Source organism: Chionomys nivalis, chromosome 14, assembly GCF_950005125.1.
Source record: "Chionomys nivalis chromosome 14, mChiNiv1.1, whole genome shotgun sequence".
NCBI lineage: Eukaryota > Metazoa > Chordata > Mammalia > Rodentia > Cricetidae > Chionomys > Chionomys nivalis.
Window position 1 is genome coordinate 48,969,082 of NC_080099.1, and position 26,259 is coordinate 48,995,340.

General features: G+C 42.3%; 1 protein-coding gene across 1 annotated transcript in view; it reads right to left on the minus strand.

Moving 5' to 3' along the window:
• The window catches only part of Camk4 (calcium/calmodulin dependent protein kinase IV), a 219,253-nt gene that overhangs the window by 59,252 nt on the left and 133,742 nt on the right, over nucleotides 1-26,259 (minus strand). The window contains exons 3-4 of the mRNA XM_057788646.1: nucleotides 14,018-14,080; nucleotides 12,196-12,278 (exon numbers count right to left, since the gene is read on the minus strand). Coding sequence (XP_057644629.1) covers nucleotides 12,196-12,278; nucleotides 14,018-14,080 — 146 coding nt within the window. The remainder of the gene's footprint in view (nucleotides 1-12,195; nucleotides 12,279-14,017; nucleotides 14,081-26,259) is intronic.

The window sequence follows — 26,259 nt, forward strand, 5'->3', positions numbered from 1 at the left end:
TTTTTGTATTTTTTTTTCTTGCTGATTTTTTTTATTAATTAATTAATTTAATTATTAAAGATTTCTGCCTCTTCCCCGCCACCACCTCCCATTCCCTCCCCCTCCCCCAATCAAGTCTTCCTTCCTCCTCAGCCCAAAGAGTAAGCAGGTTTCTCTGCCCTGTGGGAGGTCCAAGGACCACCCACCTCCATCCAGGTCTATTAAGGTGAGCATCCAAACTACCTGGGCTCCCACAAAGCCATTACATGCAATAGGATCAAGAACCCATTGCCATTGTTCTTCAGTTCTCAGTAGTCCTCATTGTCCATTATGTTCAGCGAGACCGGTTTTGTCCCATGCTTTTTCAGTCCCCGGCCAGCTGGCCTTGGTGAGTTCCCGATAGATCATCCCCATTGCCTCAGTGTGTGGGTGCACCCCTCGCCGTCCTGAGTTCCTTGCTCGTGCTCACTCTCCTTCTGCTCCTCCTTTGGATCGTGAGACTTCAGTCCAGTGCTCCAATGTTGGTCTCTGTCTCTGTCTTCTTTCATCGCCTGATGAAGGTTAATATTCAGGGGGGGTTTTGTGTCTTTTAAATGTTACAGCAAGAAGCTACACGTTCTCAAAACAAATGATATTAATAACAGAATTTAAAGCCTCTAAAATGCTTTGAAATTGGGTGCCAGAGGAGGATGAAATGCAGAACAGAATAGTTATGATAAAAATTTTAAAAACGTAAGAGAATTCCTTAAAGATTATAGTTATTAAAATTCAGAAAGGTACATGATTTTATCTTCCACCTATTTATTCATAAAAACAGTAAAACAAAACTCATAATCTCTCAAAAGAATGAAGCTAGAATATCCCAATATCCACCACTGTTTTATGATTTAGATATTTAAAATTTATTTTATTTTCCCTAATCATGAAAGTGGACCATATTCGCTCCTCCAGCTCCTCCTGGATCTACATAGCCTTCCTTACCCATCTGATAAAATGTCCTTTTCAGAAAACAGACAGACAAAAAACTCTTCAAGTCCCATTTGTGCTTCCCACATACTCTAGAGCTGTGACCTTCTGCTGAAGTGACCAACCTACTGAAGCACACCCTTAAAGGGACTTGACCCTTCCTCCCCCAGCAGTTATCAGTTGTCAGCAGTTCCTAGGCGAAGGCTGGGAACTGATGCTCAACTCTCCTTTCCCTGTGGGAATTTTTGTCTCTGCTCGAGAAGTTCTTTTGCTAGACACTTATTATGCATCAGGTCAAATAAAATGAAAAATTATAAAAACTGGGGTGTTTATTATTTGCTTATGTCTACTTATAAAAGCTTCAGTCAAAAATAAGTTATTTTACGCATACATTTATTGATTGATTTAGTGTGTTAGGGGCTGTGGGTGGGTGGGGGTGTACCATGATACCCCTGAGTGCGTCAGGGGCTGTGGGTGGGTGCAGGTGTACCGTGATACCCCTAAGTATGTCAGGGGCTATGGGAGGGTGCAGGGGTACCGTGAACCCCTGAGTGTTTCAGGGGCTGTGGGAGGGTGCAGGGGTACCGTGATGCCCCTGAGTGTGTCAGGGGCTATGGGAGGGTGCAGGGGTACTGTGAGTGTGTCAGGGGCTGTGGGTGGGTGCGGGTGTACTGTGGCACCCCTGAGTGTGTCAGGGGCTGTGGGTAGGTGCGGGTGTACCGTGATGCCCCTGAGTGTGTCAGGGGCTATGGGAGGGTGCAGGAGTACTGTGAGTGTGTCAGGGGCTGTAGGTGGGTGCGGGTGTACCATGAGACCCCTGAGTGTTTCAGGGGCTGTGGGTAAGTACAGGGGTACCGTGACACCCCTGAGGAATTCAGAGAACAATTTCCAGGGCCGGAAGGCAAGAGCTCATCTCGGCAGCATGAGCCTTTACTTGCGGAGCCATCTCACTGGCCGTGAAATAACCTTAAACTACACTTTCCGAACATTCAAATTTTGAGTCTGAGAGAAGAGGAAAGGCTGAGCACTTTGACTACTACGTGCTGTCCACCTTGTGCTCTCTGCAGATTTTATGATATAACCACCAACACCACAAACGTGACTGCTGTCTCCTTCACACACTCTTCCTGCAAGCTCCGGTTTTTCACAGCTACCTTAGAGGAAGAGCATTGTTACAGAAAATAGCAGAGGATGACAACTGATAATTACCTTTGCGACCTTTTATTCTTAGCGCAAGGTGGTAAAATCATTTACTTTGTGGATTTCAGAACTTTTGGATCTCCCTCATGCCCATTTGCTCAGGATAAGACTCTACCACAACTATTTTGGGGCGCTCCTCAGGGTTAGCGGGGTTAGCCTGCACAGCTCTGCACTGTTATTTCTAGTTGTCTATCAAATGCTCAGTACATTTGAAAAGGGAATGCTGTACCATCCAGAGTTTCCCTCTTGTCCTTTGGTATTAAGTCTCAAGCTTTGACCTGGATGAAGTGTTTATGTGTTTTTATTTGAGTATAATATAGGGTAAATGCCTGGTATGAACGGAAACTTTGTATACTCTAAGACTTAGCATGCTAAATCCTAACTTGCTTGTGGGCTTATTCTAATGGCCTCAGTAGTTAGGAGTCTTTGGTGGATAACTGGGTCGCCAGGGTGGAGCACTCATAAGCGGGATGAGTGTCCTGACAGAGGAGATGTTATCCCTGCACTACATGGAAACAGCATGCAAGCATCTTCAGGAATCCAGAAATCAGCCCCCCACCAGAAAGTGATCTTCTAACATCCTTATCTTGCACTTCTCATACTCAGAATTATAAGAAAAGCATTTCTGTTGATTATGAGCCACCCAGTCTAAGGAATTTTGTTAGACCTATGTTAATGAACTAGTGTATTCATAAATTATTATATGAATGTTCAGGACTGTTTGGATGGAGGCATGACAATTAGTCAAAATACTTCATCTAATTAATAGAGAGGGTGCCTTCCAGCAGATACATTTACTCATTCTCCTTATCTAAGGAGCAGAACAATCAACAGTCTAACCGCCATGAGACAGGCCCTGGATTCTAGTTAGACACTGGGGACTAGTTAAGCCTAAGAAAGGTAGTAATCTAGGGTTGGCATCCTGTGGGTGGAGGGATAGCTCATCTCAGACCTGAGAAGTGAAACTAAGTTTACCAGATGCAAGACTGCAGAGAACAGGGCAGACAGTGTATGCGGAGTATGGGAGCAGGCAGGTAGGAAACTGTTCTTAATCATGGAAATAAGGCTACGCTGGAAATTAGAACATGAGGATGGGTGGCAATAGTCATCAACACACCTTCCTGTCTAACACGAGCCAGGTACTTTCTGGAAGTACCTCTTGGATAAGGCTTGATTTGGTCCATGTAGGACTACAGATAATAAAGGAATAATCATAGATCTATACACTCAAACAGTAGATATGACATTATGCCGGAGCTTGTATGATGGAAGGATTTATTAATTCTCTAGTGAGGAGCAGCAGTATCTCTCGAGCAGGCACACACAGAGCAAAGACCCAACGTTCTGCTGCCCCCTCTACCTCATCTCAACCTGAATCTACGTACTTCATCCTGACTTCTATGACCCTTCCTCTGACGCTCTTCTAGGATCCTTCTACTAAAAAGCTTTTTGTTAGATAATTTTTTCATCTTGGCCACAGGGATAGGTTTCTGGGCTTCAAATATTTCATTATAAGTATTTTATTAGTTGAGCTGACGGCCCAGGCCACTTGAGACTGACTAGTTAAGGTCAGTAGCAAGGAACTCTTTATTACAAATATGGGTTAACATGACTCTGATAATAAGTGAAAATATTAATGGCCAAGCCAAAAAGGATAAAGGTGGTGTGTGGACACGGCCTCTGCAGGATTTGAATCATACACAGAGCCTGGCAGCAAGCATTGCTCATAGGAGTCTACCAACAACGGCTCACACTATCCCGACTAATCATCAAAGGAATGGATGGCAGAAAAATGTCAGGCTGAGGCCATCTGGACAAGTCCTTGGCAGATACCCTTTATCACCAGGCGCAAATGCACTGAGCTTGGAAGTGAAGCCCATCCCAGGCACCTTAGCCCTAGAGGGAGATCTTAGCACATCCTGAAAGCAAACCTGTAAGAAGGGCTATAAGTGAGAAGCTATATAGTCTTAGATGTCACTATAATGCTTCTTTGTAAATCTTTGAAACTTATTTTTAAAACAATATCAAAGTGATTCAGATTCATCAGAACAGTACACTTGCCTCATGAAGTGACACAGATTCCATTATACAAGTTAGCTGGCATCTTTTAAAAAATGGCAACAAAACTGAACATGCCAGGGCAGTCACAGGTTTACATCTCTTTACAAAATGTACTAGTGATTTTGATTTTCGAAAGTAATGAAAGTTTTCAATCACTGTGAGGAGTATAGACCTTTAAAAAAAACAGGAGATAATTTTTTCCTTTGTTGTCTCTATACTAAAGCACATCAATTTTCAAGTTCTGTAAAATGATTGGAATGTGGTTTAGATACTATCAGAATCTTGAGATCATTTTCTGAGGTCCAAGTCACATGACTTCTCTACATGAGACAACTCCACAGCACTTCATTGCTGCTAGGCTACATGGCTCAGAGCTAGAACAAAATGTCTTCCAGTATCTTCATGACAACCTTGGCCCAATGGCTACCCTGGGACCACCCTGGGAAAACAGCAGAGGACAGCTTACCTAGGCTCTTTGCTACAACACCCTCTGCCTCAACAGCATCCTCCCTTAACTACTGCGTTTTTTAACTTCCACTGCTTCCTGTGCGGCTCCACGCTGGCCTCTCCTCCCCGGCTGATCTATTTTCCTTCATAGCATGGTTCTTTCCCCCAAATTGCAGGGTAAGAACATATGGGCACCAAGTATTTTTCTCCGAGGATCTGGTTTGATGCACGACTCTGGCGCATTTGCTTCTCTCAGAATAATTGCCACAAATTGAATTGAGCGCATCTCCATCCAGGCAGTTAGTGAAGGCCCTGCAGCTGAAGTGCTCAAATCTGATCATGTCTTGAGGCCTCAGACTTCCTGGCACAGAGATGATCAGCTCTACTGCCCCGCGTACCAATCACAGGTCTTTCTCAAATGGCAGGGCTATCAGGAAGCTGTGGTCCACGTGCAAGAGACATTGGACTAATGAAAATGTGTAGCAAAGGGCTGAATGTCAGAAGATAAAAGCCCCAACATAACACGAGTTTCAGGAATCAAATCTCAGTGGATAACTACAGCACGGTGCTGCTACACACAAAATTCTATTAAAGTGAATACTTCTGTGCCCCACTGTAATTGTATTTTTCCTTCATAAGCTTCTTTTACTGCTTTTGCACCTTTCATTGATGGCATCTTCATTTATATGCTTTTTTTAAGAACCAGAAGTTGTTAAACTCATACATTATAAAAAGCACTAGCACCCGCTACATGGGAGCTGCAGGGAGGAGGGCAGGTTGTGGATCAATGTGCGTGCTGGCTGGGGAGCCGCAGTACAGGAGGAAGAGGAGGGCAGATCAAATTGCAGGGCTGGGAATGGGCCCAAGGGATTTCTAGTTCAGTTCTTTCATACTAGAAATGAGAAGTCTGGCCCAGAGACTCCATATGAATTGCTGGAGAGTACACTGTTTATTCAACCATTCACTTGACAGATATCTCACCAGGGCTTGCTTTCTGCCTTGCTTAACATTGAAATGGAGACTGAGAAACAAATTACACCCCTATCCCCATTGCACTGTGCGTTTGGGGATCACTCTGCCCAGGAAGGTCCTTGCGTCCATTCTCTTCCAGCTGCTCCCTAGTTCCACGTACGGGAACCAGTTTTCCTCTAACGCCTTTACACTGTGGCTGCACTGATCAGTGTTTGGAAGCTGATGGCCGTATTAAAAGTATCAGAATCCAAGTCAGTTTTCCTCCCTTCTTCCTAGATTTGGGTCCCTTGAGCTTGGAGGCAATGTGTGATGGAAACAAAGCTGGTGACGAAGCCAGCAGAGTGGGGAGATGCAGGGTTGTAAGTGGATATGTTGGACACGTTTGGAAATCGGTTTACTTGGACGAAAACTGTTGAGTAGTTTTTGGGCTCCTCTGATTAAATTCATGCTTCAGAAAGAAGAAGGGGATGGGTTATCACCAGGGAGGAGTCCTTTGCTATGGAAAAGGAAACGGGAAGGCAGCAAAGGACAGAAGCGATGGCAACACAGACAAAGGGCATGTGGATGTATTTCAGATCTGCTAGGCGAAATCAGCGCCGACTTACTTAGTGGTGAGCTAGTTCACAAAGGCTGGGGCCAAGGGGGGTCAAGGGAGAACTGAGGGAAGAACACAGTGTTCCTGTCAGCACACAGTGCATCAGTGATGCCGGTGGAAACTAGGAAAATTCTACCACCGACTGTCAGTTTTTGCTTCTTGTCTCCACAGCTCAGCTGGTCACCAGTGTGGCTTGGGTTGCAGATGCGTGCTAAAGTCACCTAAAGGGGACGTAAGATGTTTAAGGCAAAGGCAGGACTTGAGAGGTGGGGGAAGGAGGAAGAGACTCAGGAAAAGGATCAAGAGGGAGACACATAACAGAGGAGGTGGGTAGGAGCTCAGAGAGACAGAGGAAGTCAAGACCCTTCTGGAATTCTGGAAAGAATGCCATTGACCCAAGTCTACAAATAAGGGGATTCAGCCTCAGGGGTCTCTCAGTTCTTCACAGTCACTTTTGTTCTGGCCCTTGTCTATTTCCCTTTGCCTGTCACTATTTCTGTCTCCGAGCGCTCTTCTCTATTCTTATCGTACACTGTCAGGAGAGAAGTACCACATCTCTAACAGTACCAGGAGAAGAATCTGCCAAGTGTGAGCTGTCTGAACTGCTGCTGATCCAATCTGCTTCCGTTCCCAAGCCCGGCGAGCCACTGCACTGCTCGGTGTCTGGAAACATCTGGCCGCCTTGGAAATCCCACACAGTGGAAATTCCACACTTGAAGCCTTCCACAGTTGCTTTCTTCATTGGCAGAGTAACTGAGGTCTGTCTGTGTTTTACTGAGTTTCTCATGCCTAGATGTTACTGGTTGTACATTTTCCTCTCCTTCAGTCAACAGCTGACAGCATCTGTACTGCTTCTCTGTGGTAAAATGCCACACTTTCTATGCAGGCATCCGCCAGGAGCTGCTGTTTTGCCCCCAAGGAAGAACAAAGGGAAACCTACTAAACTTGCTGAAAATACCCATGCCATTTTCTGTGCTGTGAGAACAAAGTCCCCTTCCTTTCTCCAGCCCGGGAGACTCAGATTGCTTACCAGCACCCATGAAAGAACAAAAGGCTAATTTAGAAGTAAGGCAGAATTGTATCTGTCAGGTCAGGAATCCCTCCAACTTTATGCTTTTCCAAAGTTGTCTAACCTTGGACAACTGATTTTCGGCATCCTTTGTCATTCTCTCTGCTTGTGAGGAAGATAGCGTTTCTCACCCTAAATGACTCTCGTAGACTCCCTGGACAACCCCTAGAGATTTCCCTGGAAGGACTTGTGTAACAAGGATCTCACCTGTTTCCCATAGGTTCCTTTCCACTAGAAAATTAATATGCTACCAGGGCTTCATCTTAAAATAATAAACAAGTCTCTGTTTATTCCATGTAACTTCCAACTACCTCACCTCCATTCTACACCCAAGTTCCTACAAAAAGCACACTATATATTTGCCCTGGATCAGAATACATGTTTGCTCCACATATAGCCATAAAACCACATAAAGACATATTTGAAACATCTATATCTTAAACAAGTATATGCCTATTAATTCTCTGATTAACCTAACATTCCAGTAGGATAATATGATGCTTAGTAACAACTGTCACCTTGATAGAATCTGGACTGCCCTGCGAGACAGACCTCTGGGCATGCGTGTGGGATTATCTTGATGGAATTCACTGAAATGGGAATATGCAGCCACTGTTGGGAGCATCATTCCTGGCTGAGGTCCTGGACTGTGTATATGGGGAGGACCACACAGCAGCACCACTCTCTGCCCCTTGACTGCAGACACAATGTGACCGGAAGAGTTGTTTCAGGCTCTTGCTGCCTGGACAGTCCTGCCCTGATTTACTCTACCCTTCAACTGTAGCAGAATAAGCCCCTTTTTGTACTTTATCATAGCCAGAGAAAAAGAGCTGGAGGCAGAAATAATGCTATAAAACTAGCCTGAGGTTCTATTTTGGAGTAGGACTACTGACCTTGGCTTCATAGAAGGAGCATGACACAATAGAACAGACATAAAAGAATAATCACATGCTTTGGGAGACGGCAGGCTTGGGTCCAATCTTCTTTGTTACAGATCTCTGAAGCAGGTGATTCGACAGAAGTGAATGGATTTCTACGATCCCCAGTTATTTGTTCTGTAAAATGTATATAAGAAGACCTACTCTGTGTGTGTGTTGATTTGAGGAGCAAATGAACCATTCTGGTGAAATGCTATGCATACTGCCCTGCAGGTGGCCAGGATCCGGTGACTAATTATCCTTTATAGACAATCAGACACAGTGGAACTTCACTTCAGATGATTAAATTCATGACGAATTTTAGCACAAGTTTTATAGTACAGACTTTCCTGTATTTGGTTAATGCCATTATCAACCATGACACCACCCTGAAGAAACAGGGTAATAAGTAGTCCTTACTTATGGAATCTTTGTTAGTGACAGTTTCCTGAAAATCCAGTTAGTCTCAGCTGTATCGGTTAAAAGTCTTGGAATGGTAAGTAGATGGACCCACTAGTCTTGAGCAGGTAATTGATGCAATTGACAGACTAAGTGCATGGAATATACTCACCCTTTCCCTTGGTTATGGACCCTTCGTGATTACTAAAAGGACATTTTAAGTTATAGAAAGGACAGAAAAATAAATTCAGAGTCAGAGACATAAAATAAGCATGGGTTTGAAACACACTAATATTTTCTTTAGCTCATGTCCCTGGAAAAAGAAAAAGCCCCACAAAGCCTGAAGAGTGAACAGGCTCAATGACCGCTTTATGCAAGACCAGCCCAGAGTGATTTACTTGAATTTTCCACATGGAAAATCAACTGTAGTTCCTTCTCTTGCCATGGTGTGAGACTGAATTTCTTAAGAAAGACTGCGAATTGACACACAGAAACCAAGCCCTCTGAAGGAACATATGGCTGCCGAATTCAAGAGCTTTTATCATAGGAATTATAGAGAGATGACTCGACCATTAAAGGTTGGGTTTGCAACCAAAAACATCTTTAGTAATTTGATATGGAGATATCTACACAGCAAACGGACTCCTTTTCATTCTGCTTTCCCCTGGAAGTTAAGTTTTCATAAGAGGAAAACACAACACACTAGTATTCATCGGAATGTCTGTGGTCAGCAATGGTGGTTAGGCAGGCTCCAGGCAAGCAAATGAAACAAGCTAAATCAAACAGACTCACCTAACTACCGGTGACTGGAGAGGACATAGACACAAGAGGTAAACCTTCTGCTACCATTTTCCTAAGCCAATGCACTCTCTAACTGTACTCTAAATACTGATCCTGTACTGCCAATAAGTAGACCTGTAAAGACTCTATGGTTCCCTGGCATAAAACAGAAGGCCCTTCAGGAGGCCACCATTGAATCAGCCCAGTAGCCCAGTGCCTGCTCACACTAAACTTCTTTTTTTAACGTCAAAACTAAAGAAAACCTGCTCTCTTAGAGGAGTCAACATTCAAAGCTTTATATTCTAAAAATCTCTCTATAAAGTGTTTGGCATTGGTGAGCAAAACCTTCTAAAAAAATAAGCCAGGACAAAGGGATTTACAAGGAATTCAGGTATTTCGAGTTTTAAGACAAAGTGGAGGGGAAAAAAAACAAAACAAACAAACAAAAAAAAAAACGTTTAATTAGAAGTTCAAAGATTCTGCTGGGTTGGCTGTGAGGTAAGATACAATCATTTCCTGGAAGAGAAAAATGGAAAACTTACCTGAAAGCGCCAGAGTTTGCTCTACTAGGAAGCTACTGAGACAGATGCTAAAGTTTTAAGAGCTGAGACAGGATTGAGAAGAACTGAACTCTGGGACCGTTCTTTTTCCTGCTATGTCAGAAATAAGTGGATTTCTATATAAAATGCATATATGCAGGTTATATGACTTTTCTAAGACAGAAAAAGCATTGATTTTATTTTAACATAAAGTATCTGTATTATAAATATTAGTTCTTTTTTTATACAATTTCACATTTTTTATATCATTAATGGGTCCCATTGCGGCTATGTATGATTTCTTATTCAAGCTAACAAATACAGAGACAGCCTCTACTACCTGGCCCTTAATTTATCAACAGCATTGTCATTCTTACTGTTTTATCCTAGAGCTGAATTAAATTTCATCCCAAATTCTCTCAGAGAAGCTTCACGCAAAGGGAAGGAGAGGCGCTGGATTACAGTGAATTCAAATGAAGAGAAGTGGCAGGCAAGGGTAAGAACTGCTGGGAAGAGGTAACTTCCAAGTGGGGCTCTCGTCTGCGGCTATTTATAACTAAAGAGCATGAGATTTCTATCTAAGAGACCATAATTAGCTGAGAAATAGGCAAGATCTCCTTAGAGAGCTCTCACAGCTCCACAGCCAGTAGGATCTTAACTAGAAATATATTGCTGTACCCGGACGAAAGCCATATTATAAAAATATTCAGTTAAAGTGGTGTTATTAAATACATACTGGTAACACCCCAGGGAAAGGCTGTCTAAGCGATGGGAACAAGATGACTTTAGAATAAGATGCATCCCAAGAAGCGCAGGACAGCTTCAAATGTGCTCCAAGGCTCATGGAGACTAAGCACAATACTCAGATTAGCTTACTCTGAGGGGCAGAGATAGATTCGGAACCATGAATCTGTCGTCAACCACCACCAGGATACTCACGCATGCCCACATCCTCACTTATTAATAAAACAGTCAAAAAGTCACAGTTCTAAAGTCTGCTCGCTTGTCTCGCTCGGTTTATCTGGCTGTTACAGAGTGATCAACTGTTTAAGTCTTATAATCAATAGATATTTATTTTTCATTGATCTGGAGGTTAGGACGTGCGTGACCAGGACACTGGCAGATTGATTTTTTCCGAGGGTGGCTTTATTAGAGACACAGTCCTTTCACTATCTCCTGGAGGAAAGAGTGGGCACACCCTTTGGGCTTCCCTCATAAGGCCGTCAATCCCACCCACAGAGGCTTCCTCAGGAATCATCTCCTCCCAGATGAGCTACCTCTGATTCACTGACTTGGGAGTTAGGGTTTCAATATGTAAATCTGAGATCAACACAAACATCCAAGACCATCATGGGAGTCAGGATTAGTGTTCCTCTTTCAACAAGCAAAGCCGATCCCTTTTGATCCTTTCTTCTCAGAGTCCACTCACTGTTACCATTGCTTGGCCATTCTGGAAAGACTGACCGCCCTTCTGACAGGATCCAGACACAGTCTTCTGGCTTCCCTTATCCAGTTATCTCTCACACCTGATTCTTTACCAAGACCCTTACGTCAGCTTCTCGTCCTTTCTACAAATCGGTTCATATTGCTATCTTCGCTCTCATTCTTGGTTGAATACCCCGAACACAGCAGAGGATCCCCTAGGCCCATCCATAATTCTCCTGAGTGGACAGGGAGAGGGACAACTATGGAAGCCTAGGGCTGTTTTGACCCATAACTGCTCTTCCAGATTTTGGGGTATCCTCTTGTCTCCATTCTCAAGCATCTTTGAGTGATGAGCTGCAAGTGAATCCCAGAAACTGGCAACCACGGGCCAGAGCACACCGTGCTTTACCCTGCAACATGAACCTGTTTACAGAGACTCGCATACTGGAGAGGGAAGGTTAAAGATAATCACTTAGAGAATACTGACTTCATGAGTGTTTGGATCATAATGAGAACGCCATTTTAAGTATGTTCTCATAAAAATAATCTCATAAATATTACTATTTAACTAAAATAGAATGTGATTTTAGAAAATTCTACCTTTTAACATAATAGTTTGTGAAGGTAAATAGATATTACAGCACTTCTTTTTAAAATTACTTACCTGTATGTCTTACCAAACACTGTTCATCTCGCTTCCACATTCTTTTCAAGATTTAGTTTAAGAAAATAGATCAATTCACATAATTTTTTATTATGAAAACTTTTAGGAGATTTTTCCTTTCCAACATTTTTCGGTGACACTGAGCAAACATTTTTGTTGTTTACCTGCTAGACCCAACTCACCTGTCAAACAGTTCTCCTCCCGTGACGAGCTCAAGGACCAGACTGATTTCCATGGGCGTTTCAAATATTTCCTTAAGTTTTATCTGAGGGAAACACATACATTAAGAAAGAACATCAACAACTGCTCATCCCCATCTTCCTTGAAGAGGACTAAAATTATGGACAAAGCAATAGCTTCCATCAGCAGTGGGCAGGGTCAGGTCAGTGAAAGTCCCTTATGCTCCCATTAGGAAGACTTCCATGAGGCCACGAGGCCCCTCTCTTTCTCAGCCGCTGGCTTTGTCAGTTACCTTAGGGTTTTCAAAAGTCCCATTCAATTCTGACTTATTTTTTTCATTTTGAAAAAAAAAAAAATCCTTTACAAACACTTCCAAAATTTACTCAACTGTTGCAGGGTTATTTTTTTTTCTAGACTCAAAAACAAGACCCAACTTTACAAAACTGTTTGGAAACATCATGGATGCTAGGGACAAGCAATGCTTTCTCCTGGAAACAATGGATTTGAACTTAGGGTGTGGCGAGACAGGCTGGGTCAGGTCTGTATGGAAAGTACTCTTCAGCAGTTAGAGCCGCTTGTTTGTGACAGGTCGCTGGAAAGAGAGGTGGTAGAGATTCAGATAATCCAACCAAATGCAGATCTTTCTCCAGACATCGGGGGATCTGGAGGCCAGTGCTGACCTCCACGTGAAGAACACTGCACACTGATTTCCTTAGAAAGAGGAGGCAGAAGCGGCACGGGAAACGTGAAAGTGACGGTTGAATGTCATGCTTGAGAATTGCTCACTCCAAGTCACCCCGGACTTCGCTGCACACTGAACTCTAGTGCTGTCCCACACTGTGGACAACAATGGCCTAAGCCACTTGGGACGGCCCTGTTCTCTGATCAGCCTGCGTGGAGTTGGAAAGCACCTGTAGGAAGCTCTGGCCAGTGACGTTTGACGAGAGCGCCACTGTAGAAGCTTCAGAGAGCCCTCAGCTGACGAGGCCCTTCCAATTTTCTCCTTAAATATCAACCAGGGAACTTATAAAAATGTGGAGCTGTCATTACGGGGCCGTGAAGACAAGTGAGAAATCAATGCACTGAGGCATAGAAAATGCCAAACACAGGGACGCGTGAAGCCTGCATCCTGGACCGCGGCCTACGGTCCACCTTCTTACTCATTAATGCTGTGTAGCGAAGTGTCCCTTTAATTCATATATCAAGTTGTATGCACTTTGCTTAGAGCATTACAGGTCATCAGCCCAGACATAACTTTCTCATACAAATAGGCTAAAAAAAAAAAAATAGGTAGATGGCTTCATTTTATAAAATCAAGTTGCTGCTGCGAAAATGATTTTGTTCTTTTTCACTCCGTTGATCCGGAAAGCTTTTGATTGGGCATTTTTCTCAGTGTCATCTGAACACAGAGCACAGCAGAGTGTCTGGGAACCACTCAGTCCTCCCATTCAGGCACATCATTTATTTGCATCTTTGCATTATTTCTGAAGCAGATACTCTCTCAAAGGCGGAAATGACTTTGGAAAGCAATGCCTTCTCCTTCTATCGGCAGCGGCATATTGAAGAGATAAGCAAACAAAAGAGGGAGAAAGCCAGTGTTTCACCAGAGCAAAATAAAACTCTCCAATTTTTCTCCTTTCATGCGTGAAAGGAGGCGTGCTATGCATTGTTAGTCCACCTAGTCCAAAACTGATTGTGTGTTTGAGGTTCAGCCTTGAGCTAGGCCATACTGTCCGACAGAGGAAGAACCCCTCCTCCCCATAACAACAGTCCCATTCTACAGCCTTAGAAATGACTTGAAATTGTAAGCTAAAAGCCACTTACGATGTTCGGGTGTGAGAGGCGCAGCAGAACTCCTATCTCAGTTCTGACAATCTTTTTGTCCACCTAGAAGGCATTAAAAGAGAAGTCATGAGCTGAAAAGAATTCCAACTTACAAAAACTCTGACTGTGCCAGAGATGAGACACATCGTTAGCCAACCCAGCAAATAAAATGATCCGAGAGATGTGCTGTCTCTCTGTCTCTGTTTGTCCTTCTCATCTCTGTGTCTCTGTCTGTCTGTCTCTCCCTCCAGTAGATCCAGAAACAGAGCACCCGATCTACAATACACTTTCCATGTTATCTACCCCGTTTCCTATCAAACATCATAACCACCATTACCACTAGCACAAGGCCGTCTCAGCTTGTCCCTACATTTCTTACTTCCATTGCCAGAAGTCTCGCCCGACCTCACAGAACTGTCGATCGCTTCACCCGCCTTCTTCACACCGAGTGGCCACACAATTCAACCTCACCCACAGGTACTGCCCTGTGGAAGGATGACCACAAAAAGGGTTCCTGGCAGAACCAAGTCATCCCACGGTGTCCTCTCCAGGAATTGTGTGCAAATAATCGATACAATTCCCTTCCTATTTTGAATTATGAGAGCAAAATAGAGCAGACATCACTGCTCCCGATGCCTAGATTTTTTTTTTTTTTTTTTTTTTTTGGTTTTTCGAGACAGGGTTTCTCTGTAGCTTTGGTGCCTGTCCCAGAACTAGCTCTTGTAGACCAGGCTGGCCTCGAACTCCCAGAGATCCGCCTGCCTCTGCCTCCCGAGTGCTGGGATTAAAGGCGTGTGCCACCACTGCCCAGCTCGATGCCTAGTTTTTATACTGTATGTCAACATAGGGAAAAATTACTGAGATGAAAAGAACTACCAATATCACCTAGTTCCTGTATTGCTATATAGGTTCATTTATTCTTTGAGCCTTATAATTCTATGAGCCATTAAATTTTCTTTCTTCTTGTCATCCAGAGTTAGTTTCTATTGGTGATGACTAAGAGACCCTAGTACAGCGATTCTCAACCTATGGGTTGTGACCCCTTTGAGGATCACATTTCAAACATCCTGTATATCAGATATCACATTACAGTTCATAACCATAGCAAAATTACAGTTATGAAGTGGCAATGAAAATAACTGTTTGGTTGCTTGGGGGTCATCACAACATGGGGACTGTATTAAAGGGTTGCAGCATTAGGAAGGTTGAGAAACACTGCATAGTTTCAACACGTGACATATTGGGGACAATGTCCACTGAATTTCTCATCTGCAAAATGCAAGATGCTCCCCAACTAATGTTAAGGAAACGAGAGTTTGGACGCTCAAAAAGTCATGTGCAAACAGAAAACTTTAAGTGTAGTCTGTGGTGCATATTTATAAACCCAGCCCTGGGAAGGGAGAGACAAATGGATCATTGGGGCTCTAGGCTAGTCAGCTGAGCCTCAGTGGTAGGTTCAGGCCAGTCAAAGACTCTTTAAAAAGATGGGTGGCAGTGGAACACATACACACACACACACACACACACGTGCACATGCACCTGCGCACATATGTGTACCCCTAACACATCATCAATGTACACTCACTGATCATGTGCTCATGCTAGCGTTCCTGTCATTTGAGATGTCTCAAGATCCAGGAGGGTATGCATCTTTACATGTGAGTGTGAAGAAATCTATGCTCCATTCACAGGCAAACTGTGAGCGAAGTAAGACACTGCTTCCAATTCAGAAGGGCATCTACCCTCTAAGTCACTGTTCGGAGGAAGAAAGGGTGGGCTTGAGGAGAAATCCATCTTCATGTCAGTGTAGTTAACACATTATGACTCAAGACAAAGAATAATGTTTATCTGATCAATATTTTTCCTCAATGAAAATATTAAACAACAGTGTTAAATTCTTTGAAAATAAAGACTATTCGGAGGAATTTCACAAATTTTATATGCTATTTTTCTTGGCTGCAGCATATAATATGTATACAATATATCATATTTATAATTTTCCTGTCAAAAATAGTTTGCCAAACTCTATAGCTTTTTGATTAAAGAGATGAATCACTATGTATAAATACCTTCAATTTTTGTGCTAAAGAAAAATGTTTATGAGGAAATTGTAAAGAACTCATCTATTACTAGAGATCGTCATGGCAAGTGAAACAAGCCAAGTTCATCAGAAAAACATTATTTTTTCTCTCAGCTACAGAATCCAGACACACAAAGAGAGACAGACAGAGAGAGGGAGAGAGAGGGGGCGGGGAGAGGGAGAGAGAGAGGGAGAGAGACAGCAAGAGAAGGAGAGAGAGAGGGAGAGAAGGAGGCTCACAGGATCAAATAACATGAAAGCAGAGGGGGACTATATTTGACACAAATAAAGAGACAGAGGCTGAAGGGAGCAGGAGCAGAAAAAGGACAAGAAGAACAAAGCTGAAACTCAATGCTATACATAACAAAACCCCACAATTTTCACACCAGTAAAAAATTAAAAACATTCTCAGCCCAGTAAAAAATTCACCATCACATATAATAAAATACCAACAATTACAGAGTTAAGGTAAAGCTTCATAACCATGGAAATTGTTGTTATTTGTGAAATCAATTAGAACACTCAGAGTATTTTTACATATCCATGCCAAAGAAATTTAAGCTATTATCTAGCTACTACTGTCTTTTCTGTGCTATAATACTCTGACCTAAAGTAACTTGGGGAAAAAATGGCTAAGTTATACTTCTAGGTGACAATCTATTACCAAAAAATGTCAAGGTATGAACTAAACCAAAAACAGAAGAAGAAACCATAGAAGGACTCTGGCTCATTCACTGGCTTAGCCTCAACTAGCTCACTTCTACAGTTCAAATTTACCTGTCTAGGAAAGGCGTTGCCCACATTGGACTGAGCCTTCCCACACCAATCATCAGTCAAGATAACTCTTACAGACTTAGTTACAGACCAATTTTTTTCCAGTTTTTTTGGAGACAAGGTTTCTCTGTAGCTTTGGAGACTGTCCTGGAACTTGCTCTTGTACACCAGGCTGGCCTCGAACTCACAGAGAAACAGGCCAATCTTATTGAGGCAGTTCTTCAGCTGAAGTTCCTTCTGCTTTGGTGACTTGAATTTGTGTCTAGCTGACAACAAGAACTAACCAGGACAACCATAACTACAAAACAAAAATTGTGTTCTATTTACACTGGATGGATGGCAGCTGGCGACTCAGAAAACTTATTAATGTTATGTATGAATATCCCACACAAAAATGAAGTGTCAGTTATAAATCCTGTCTAGAGAGGGACAGGGATGATATGATCTGTCAATCTTCATAACTGCCAGCTAATACAGGCAATAACATGGGAGGGCACATTCATTGTGAGCAGAGACAAACAAGCTGGCAAGCAACTGACTTCAGCAAATGTGTGTCACATTGACAGGCTCTAGGGCTTTCTCTGTGAAAGACAAAGAAAAGACACAATTTAATGCATCCATCTAGTGTTCCGCTACTCAAAACATTTGGAGACTGCCTTAGAGCTGCTTTCCCCAATTTTGACAGAGTATGGGTTGAGCAAAGCTCTTCCAAGTGCAAGTAACCAACACCAGCTCAAGCTTATCTGTGCTCTAGCGGAAAATTCTGGCACATGCAAACTCAGATCTGTCTGCAGACAGCCAAATACAAAGCTCAGACTCAAACACCTCTATGCTAATCTCAGACAATTTTCTCGTTTTGTTTGTATTCAATGCATAAATCGATATGTAAGAGACATGTGACTCTAACAGGACCAAGCATGGGTAAGGCGCCACCTCCTCCGATCAGCTTTGAGAGAACTGGAGTGTCCGGCTGGACCTGAATCTCCTGAAAACTGGATGTTGCCAGATACTGAAGCCTCCATTAATGATTGTTTTGTTGTTTCCTCTTTTATTTGCTTGTCTAAAATACTGAAATGCTGCCTTCTTTGCTTTTTCCTATGTCCCAGACTAATTAATAAATCATCAAATATTATTAATTTATAACAATTCTTGCAAGAGTAGGTTTAATACCTATATTATGGTTGTTTAACAATAACTCATAGACGCTATAAAGTAGTAACTTATACTGCTTTTCCATAAAGCCCTTGTAAATCCATACTGAAAACTGATGTGTGGCAATTGCTTCCCTGGTGAATTAGTCTGACAGACTCGTGTGTACTGGGAACTCTGCTTTCTTATTCTCTGTGTACAGTGTGTCATTTTGTCCAGGATTTTGATGTTACTAATGACACTCGTTGAAGGGAGGAAAGCAATGTAGGACAAAGAGTACTAGCAAACAAGACAGGTAGGAGTTGAAGTTTGCATAAACCTGTCTCTAAAATACTGTGTGGGGAGGGAAGCAAAGCCACAGCTTATATTATAGTCTCAAAACTTCTAAAATAGAAAAAAAGTGTATAATCTATATTTTTAAAAAAAGCTCTCCATACAACCAGAGAGTCAAAGTTCCCTTAATTTATATGGAATGAATATCTATCATCTAAGTTTTATATGTTGGGCTCCATATTAAACACTGGAGGAGCCTAAAAAAGCAAGCAAAATAAGGTCTCTTCAGAGGAAGCTAGTGATCTAATTTGGGGACAAATTTATCTATATAATGTCAAGAGAAGACAACGAATGATGTGTTTTGTTTTAAAGTCTCCATTGGGGACTAGAGAGATGGCTGGCTTTCTGTTAAGAGTCCTCACAGGGAAACCAGTTCAATTCTCAGCATCCACATGGCAACACAACTGTCCGTAACTCCAGCTGCAGGGCATCTAATTCCACCGTGAGACCACCATGGGCTCCGAGCATATATCTAGGTACACATGCATACAGGTATGCATAAAAACAAATTAGAACCTAAACCTGCATTGTTCGATGCAAGATAATCTCCATGGTTGAAATAATGCTACTATTTAAATACTAGCTTATTGTAAAAAAGATTTTTTTTTTTTTACATTATTTGACATTTTAAAAACACCTCACTGTTAACAAACGAAGAACGATTCACTAAGTGTGTGTGTGGTACATGAAGACAGTGTGGTGAGGGCTGCTGGTGACCAATAACTGATGTCAATCAGTCCGGTCACTGGGATACAGAAAAGAGACTCGAGGAGGAGAGTGAAAATTCTTTAGAGGGAAAATTGTACGTTTAGTGTAAAATTTTGCAAAAGCTACTCCTCTTGTGTATAAAATCTTTGTGAGAACACACAGACATAGACAGATTTCCTTCAAAGTGGCTCATAGAATAACTATGTTGCCATTTGCAGGGCACTGGCCTTGTGACCTTGGCACTGGACCGGCTGAAACCATGCCTGTAAAAAGCATCATTATTCTCACTCACGTAGAGCTCCATATTCAACACGGTTTCCAGAGAGCCCCGGATGCAGGAGCCCACCCTGCTGAGAGATGTACTGGAATTCTGGATGAGAGCAAATCTTCCCATTTTGGTTTCTACAGATATTGTTGAAGAAAACCCTGAAGGGTTATTATTATTATTAAATAAGGTATTACTGATGATAATAAAAGAGTCACAACCGTGAAGCAAATTCATATCCATCGTCTCACAGTGAACCACATGTTTTGCTACATGAGCACCCGAATCTAGGGATTTATAATAAATCCCATGGATAGCACAACTTTATTATCCTACTTGTAACTTAGATATATAGGATTGTTCATTCTAGTTTATTTGTTAATTTTACATATAGATTTGTTCATTCTAGTTTATCTCTTAATTTTACAACAGAGATTACACTTTTTTTTTATTGCTGCCCCAGGTCAGCAATAACTTCCTAACTAATGCAAAAATAAATATATTTGTAATTATTTGTATGATTCTTTTAAAAAATATATAGAACCTACTCCTTGATTCCTAAGTTAGGGCTCATTTTTCTGATTGTATATTTAGCACTTATGTGATCCACAATTCTCCCTAACGTTTTCACGTATTTCTGATCAGTGTAAAACAATAGCAGATGACAGAATCCCTTAACTTTTTTTTATCTTTTCACTTTCAACACGACATTTTCTAGTGTAAACATATTCTGAACAAACGTTTTACTGTGTCACCTAGCATGCATTTCACATTATGATACCTTTTAAAAATTGAGTGTTAAGTAATATTAGTTCCAGAAATATTCAAAACAGGTAATATTTCAGAAAAAAAAAAACCTTCTAGCTTGGAAATTTGTTTGGAGTCCAAAATTAGCTTCTCTATGAAATCAGTTTTGTCAACAGCATGCATTTTTATAGTATGTTCTGTGTCATCTGCGCCAATCCAAAAGGCTGTCCAGAGTCTCAGAAGAGCTTCCTGGGGCACAGCTGAAGCCTTCCCTTTTCCACTTTCATATCTAAATAAGGTTAATTTAAATTAAATTTAATTTATTACTAAACAATCATTTTATTTCACATACCAATCCCAGGTCCCTCTCCCTCTCCTCCTCCCACCCCCCCACCTTCTCCCACCCCATCCCCCATTCAGTCCTCAGGATGGTGAGGCCTCCCATGTCTCTCCTCAACAAAGTCTGTCACATCACGTATTTCTGAACAGTGTAAAACTGATCCCGAGGCAGGACCTTTGAGACAAGTCGGAGGCCTTCCCCCCACCCCCCGTATCTAGGCTGAGCAAGGTATCCCTGCATAGGGAATGGGCTCCAAAAGCCACTTCATGCACAAGGGATAAATACTGGCCCCACTGTCAGTGGCCCCATAAACTGCCTAAGTGACACAGCTGTCACCCACATTCAGAGAGTCTAGTGTGGTCCTCTGCAGGTCCCCCAGTTGTCAGTCTGGAGTCAGTGAGCTCCCACTCACTCGGGTCAGCTGTTTCTGTTGGTTTCCCCATAATGGTCTTGACCCCTTTGCTCAAATTATCGCTCCTTCCTCTCTTCATCTGGACTCCAGGAGTATAAATCAGAGTAAATTGAATAAACTCTGTGTGTCAAATGCATGCAATGGCCAAGGAGCATTGCGACATTGCTGTATTCCTGGCCAGGATGGACGGAAAGAACCTAAAGAAATACCTGAGCACTTTGACCAATCATTGCATTCTGAAGTTTAAAGATTTACTTTTATTTTTATGTATGCATTTGTGTATTTGCCTGTGAGTGTGTGTTATGTGTCTGCAGGTGGCCGTGGTGGCCAGAAGAGGATGTCAGAACCCCTGGGGGTGAATAGAACACAGACAGTTGTTGCTGCCAGACGTGGGTGCTAGGAATCTACCCCGGGTACTCTGAAGAGCAGCAAGTGCTTGTAGTTGCTGAATCTTCTCTCCAACTCTGTGAATTTTAATACGAGACTTACAGTGATAGAGATAAGTTCATGCTTTCCAGAATATGATATTTTAGTGCTGATCAGAAAGAACTGTGCCTCCCACTTAGATATTTCTGTGGCAGTGCTGTGACTGCCAACATAAAACAGATGACGGCTAAATGGATTGGCATCTGGTGCATTTCTGTAGAGCCCTGCCTCAGCTCTTCTCCTTCAGCTACACAGAGGATTCAAAGAAAAAGCTTCATTCACTCTTGTACTTGTTGAAATAGCCAATATGAAGAATTTTGTTATGCTTTCAATAGAAAATACACCTTTTGAGGTTTATGCATGAGAAAAATAGAATTAACAGCACACTTAATAAAAGAAACAGATGGTGCCAAAACTTTATGGAACTCAAGGTTTCTCAACATCAAAAAGAAAAAAAAAAAACAAGTTTGTTTCTGCTCTAATGGTGGAAAGTTGAGTAAAAAGAAATATATAAAAAGTATAGTTCTCCAATATCCCCCAAAGTCCCCAGAATTGAATGTGGCTCATTAGATATGGATGCTTCATTAGGACGAGCAGTAAATGTACTCCAGAGCATTAGCCAAAATGATGGCAAGATGAGGAAGAATTTGAAGACAGGCAAAGAAGAAAGGACTTGAAGGAAAAGTTAAAATTTTGCTGCTATGTCGTGGAAGTGACAGGTTGGTATAGAGCAGGGGGAAAGCTGGGAGAAACGAGACACAGGACTGCAAATCATTGCTGGACTCGAGTCACCAAATCATGTCACACACAAGCTAGACCTGGAGCCACCACCCTCTGAGTGAGCTAGGGGACTGTTACTAAAAGGGACAGCTGCTCTTCTCACCTGCAATGTCTCCATCTATTACAGCAGCATTTCCACACAAAACTAGGCCTAGAGCTGGGGAGATGGCTCGGTATAGAACAATCCTGCCACACAATGGTAAGGCTCTAAATCGGACCCCTAGCATCCTTACAAATATGAAGAATGGTACCACCGACCTGTCCCTCACTACTGGGGAGGTGGAGGCAGCTGAGTCCCTGGAGCTCACTGGCCAGCCATCCCAGCCAACTCAACCAGCTTCAGTGAGAGGCCCAATCTAAAGTAAATGTGGAGGGCAACCCAGAGGAAATGCCCAGCCTTGACATCGGACTTCCAGAAGCACATGCACACACACACACACCCTTGTGCACATGCACACACACCCACACATGTGCACATGCACACACACACACCCTTGTGTACATGCACACACATCCACACCAACAGATACAAGAACAATGGTAGCATTCATTATCCTTACAGAAAATGAGACTTGTATCTTGCTTGTTTCTATTTGCTCTCTGCCTTCTTTGGCTCTTTTTTGACTTGAATAATTTTACAGAATTGTGCTTCTCAGAGGCATTGTGAAAACATGGAAGATATAAATTTCTAATGGATAATAAGAAATGCCTTTAATTTTTCAGAATGATTCCCTTTTACACAGGTTCTGCCTAATTTCCTGACAATTGGCAGCCCTCTGCTGATACCAGCATGCTAGGAAAGAGCCTTGACAAGTGGAATTCTGTTCAATTCAAAAGCCATAGATTTGAAAGCGAAAGCCTGCTGTTTGAGCATACAAACATCAAACGGGCACATATGATCACATGATGCTAGTATTCACGATAACTCTAGAATTCTAACCAAGAACGGGTATTTTCACTCCTCTCTCTTCTTGACCAAAAGCAAACCTGGACATCTTTGCTTTTGGCATAGACCCTGCCACTGACCTGGTTTGGCTTCCATAGAAAATACACCAGAGGCCCTGGTCCCTGCTTCTCACTGCTGTGACCCAGTCATCGCAAGCATGCAACCTTCAACTTTCCCTTGTAGTCATGTCCTGGATCCCCCTCTCTCATTCCTGTTCTGAGGATTTTTAGCATATACTTCTCTGCCTCGGCTCATAGTATCAATGCTCTTAACAACGTGGGTAACAATGCCACGATTCATTCAGCGTTCTGGCCTGTTTCTTTAGCACTGGCTCATTTTTCCCATCTTTTCCTCTGATCCCACTTAGCAACCCACTCTCACAGTTACACCCGAAGTCATTAGCATCCATGGGACACTACAGAAACCTTGACATCAAACCGCGCACACTGATCTATTTCTCTCAACCTTCACTCCCCCTTAACTCAGAGTCCATGATCTGTCAGTCTGTGCACTGGTCTACACACAGTCCGCCCTTCTCTCATTCACTTGTGATTTCCAGACAAAATCCCTAAGCTTATTCAGCTTCACTCTTATTGCATTTCTGTGTCTGGACTAGATCCATTAGGGAAAACAGACAACTTCGTTAACTTTCAATTTTAAATTTATGACACCAAATTTAAGGGGCCCTCGGTGTGTTTGTTCTACAGAAAAATATATACCCTCTCTCTTTATACCTCTGCCTCACCCCCATCTCCAATTACTGAGAAGGCAGAAAATCCAAGAAAAATTATTTTATCTTCATCATCTACAACAATAAAACATTTTTATCTTTTAATTCTGTAAATACATTTTAGCACCTATTATATACAGATAATAGTCTGGGCATGATGCTATATTAGTGAATAAATCAACTCTGGGGTATAAAAACTCTTTGTTCTAGCAGAGGCAGAATATGAATAAATAAATAATAGGCCTCAGGTTCCTTTGTACTATATTGCAAGGAATCAAAATGAAGGAGACAATAAAAGAGTCGCCGGTAAGGTAACACGGACACAGCCACATGAGAGAACATTAATGCTCCGGGTGAAACATGGCCAGAGAAATAGAATAAAACTGTCGTTTATGCAGATGCAAAAGACAGGAAAAAAGCCGCCCACATCAGAAAGATATCAATAAAGCCACAGTTCTTTGTACTGAATTTACCCTCCATTCCTCTCCTTTTATTCCAGCTTACTGATAAGTTTTGAAAAAAGACTAAGAGAACTTTCTTCTGGGCCCTTCCATGCTGAACTCATACTACTCGCCAGTAACCAGTTGTCTCCCACATCTTTTAGCGTGAGTTTGGAGTCAACAGGAAGGAGGTGATGGCTTAGAGCTGGGGCGGTGACATGCAATGGACAGGTGGTGGGTATAACCAGCCGGGGAATCCAATCGCTGTGAGCAGCAGCAGCAGCAGCAGACAGGCTCTAAACAACCGTTCCCTTCATTCACATTTCACAAGGCTTTGACAACTTTGAAAGTCAGAGTCTTCTAATTGTTCTGTCCCAATCATTTCCTCCTCCTTTCAGATCCCCACAGGAGAAAAGCAAGGCTTTTACATAGAGGATGGAAACAGTTTAGGCAAAATAGGAACATCTCTAGAAGCTTAACGGAGAAAAGGGCATCTATGTTCTAGAAAGCAAAGCCTATGGAAGAAGGGGCTTTGGAGAAGGGCAGTTCCTGCAGACTGAGTCACTATAGATCATCCTTCTTAGATCCTTAGTACAAACCTTCCTGCTCACAGACACTGGGAATTCGCTTCAAAGGGGAGAGTCTTTCTTCTGACAGCGAATGAAACAGGTTTAACATTCTTGTGGGACATAATAAGCTAAATGAAGCTTAAACAATTGATTTGGGATTCTGCCAGAGTCCTACAGAAAACAGGTTTGGCTTAGCAGAGGAGGAGAGGAAAGGAACTGGGATGCGAGGGAGAAAGACCATAGAAGATGTATACTTCGTTCTCCTCCTATCTCTGTTCTCGCTCCAGAATTAACAGTGGTCAGGGTTGTAATCCTGATTTAGTTTCTTTCATCTTTACCAAGATCTCCCCGGCTCAGTTTACCCTATCCAGTCCTGTTTCTGATGCCATGTCTTTGCTCCCCTCCCATACGAAAACTCTGAGGTTGCCTCTGTACCTTCTTATCTGGGCTCAAGGCACTAAAATTGTTCGCTCCACATCATTATTCTGGTCTGACTTTTCCATTAAAGACAACAACACTTCTACAATAATGCCCTGTTTTGACTCTTAACCTAGGTAAGCAGGTAGAATGGTTTCTTAAAATGCGAATCAGATAATGTCACTTCCTAGTTTAAATGTGTTTTTTTGGTATACTCCTGCTGTGGGACAATAGTCTTTTATCCTGTCACTTGTATTATTTTAATAAAATGCTGATTGACCAGTAGCCAGACAGGAAGTATAGGTGGGGCAACCAGGCGGAAGTAGAGGAGGGGCGACAAGAACAGGAGCATTCTGGGAAGAGGAAAGAGTCAATCTGTAGTCCTCACAGAGGAAGCCAGACACAGAGCAACAAGAACACCTCACTGATAAAAGGTACCAAGCCACGTGGCTGACACAGATAAGAATTCGGGATTAATATAGGACATAAGAGTTAATAAGAAGCCCGAGCTAATAGGCCAACCAGTTTATAATTAATGTAGATCTCTGTGTGTTTCTTGGGGACTGAATGGCTGTGGAGCCAAGCAGGACAGAAACCTCAGTCAGCATACTTCTGTGCTTAGACTGAAAATGAATGCTTTAACACATATTCTACAAGTCACCCATTTTGGTTAATGTAGTTTTCCTCTCTCCAAAAGATATTTAACCCTGGGCCACGCTTGATGGCTCTGTGCTCCATCTTCCATCAGCTTTTTTTTCTTCATTTGCTTCACTCGAGAGCACCTTTCCTAGCCCTTCCATCAAAAGCAGTTACTAGCCAGGCAAGACTGTGAGTGCTGAAAATCCTACCACTTTGGTGGCTAACACAGGAGAATCATGAGTTCAAGGCGATCCTAGGATGTATTGCCAACGAAAAAGATAACAAGATTTACAACCACGTCCATGTGCATGCGCCATAAACGGCATCGTCCAATTTCTTTTAAAACACAGGAATACACATTATCATCTAATTATTATTTCTGTGTGTGTTTTCCTTCAGTGGAGTATAAACTCTACAGCAACATCAATTAATCCTTCCTTTATAGCATATTGTTAAATTCGGCTTTATTTAGCAATGCCGGGTATAC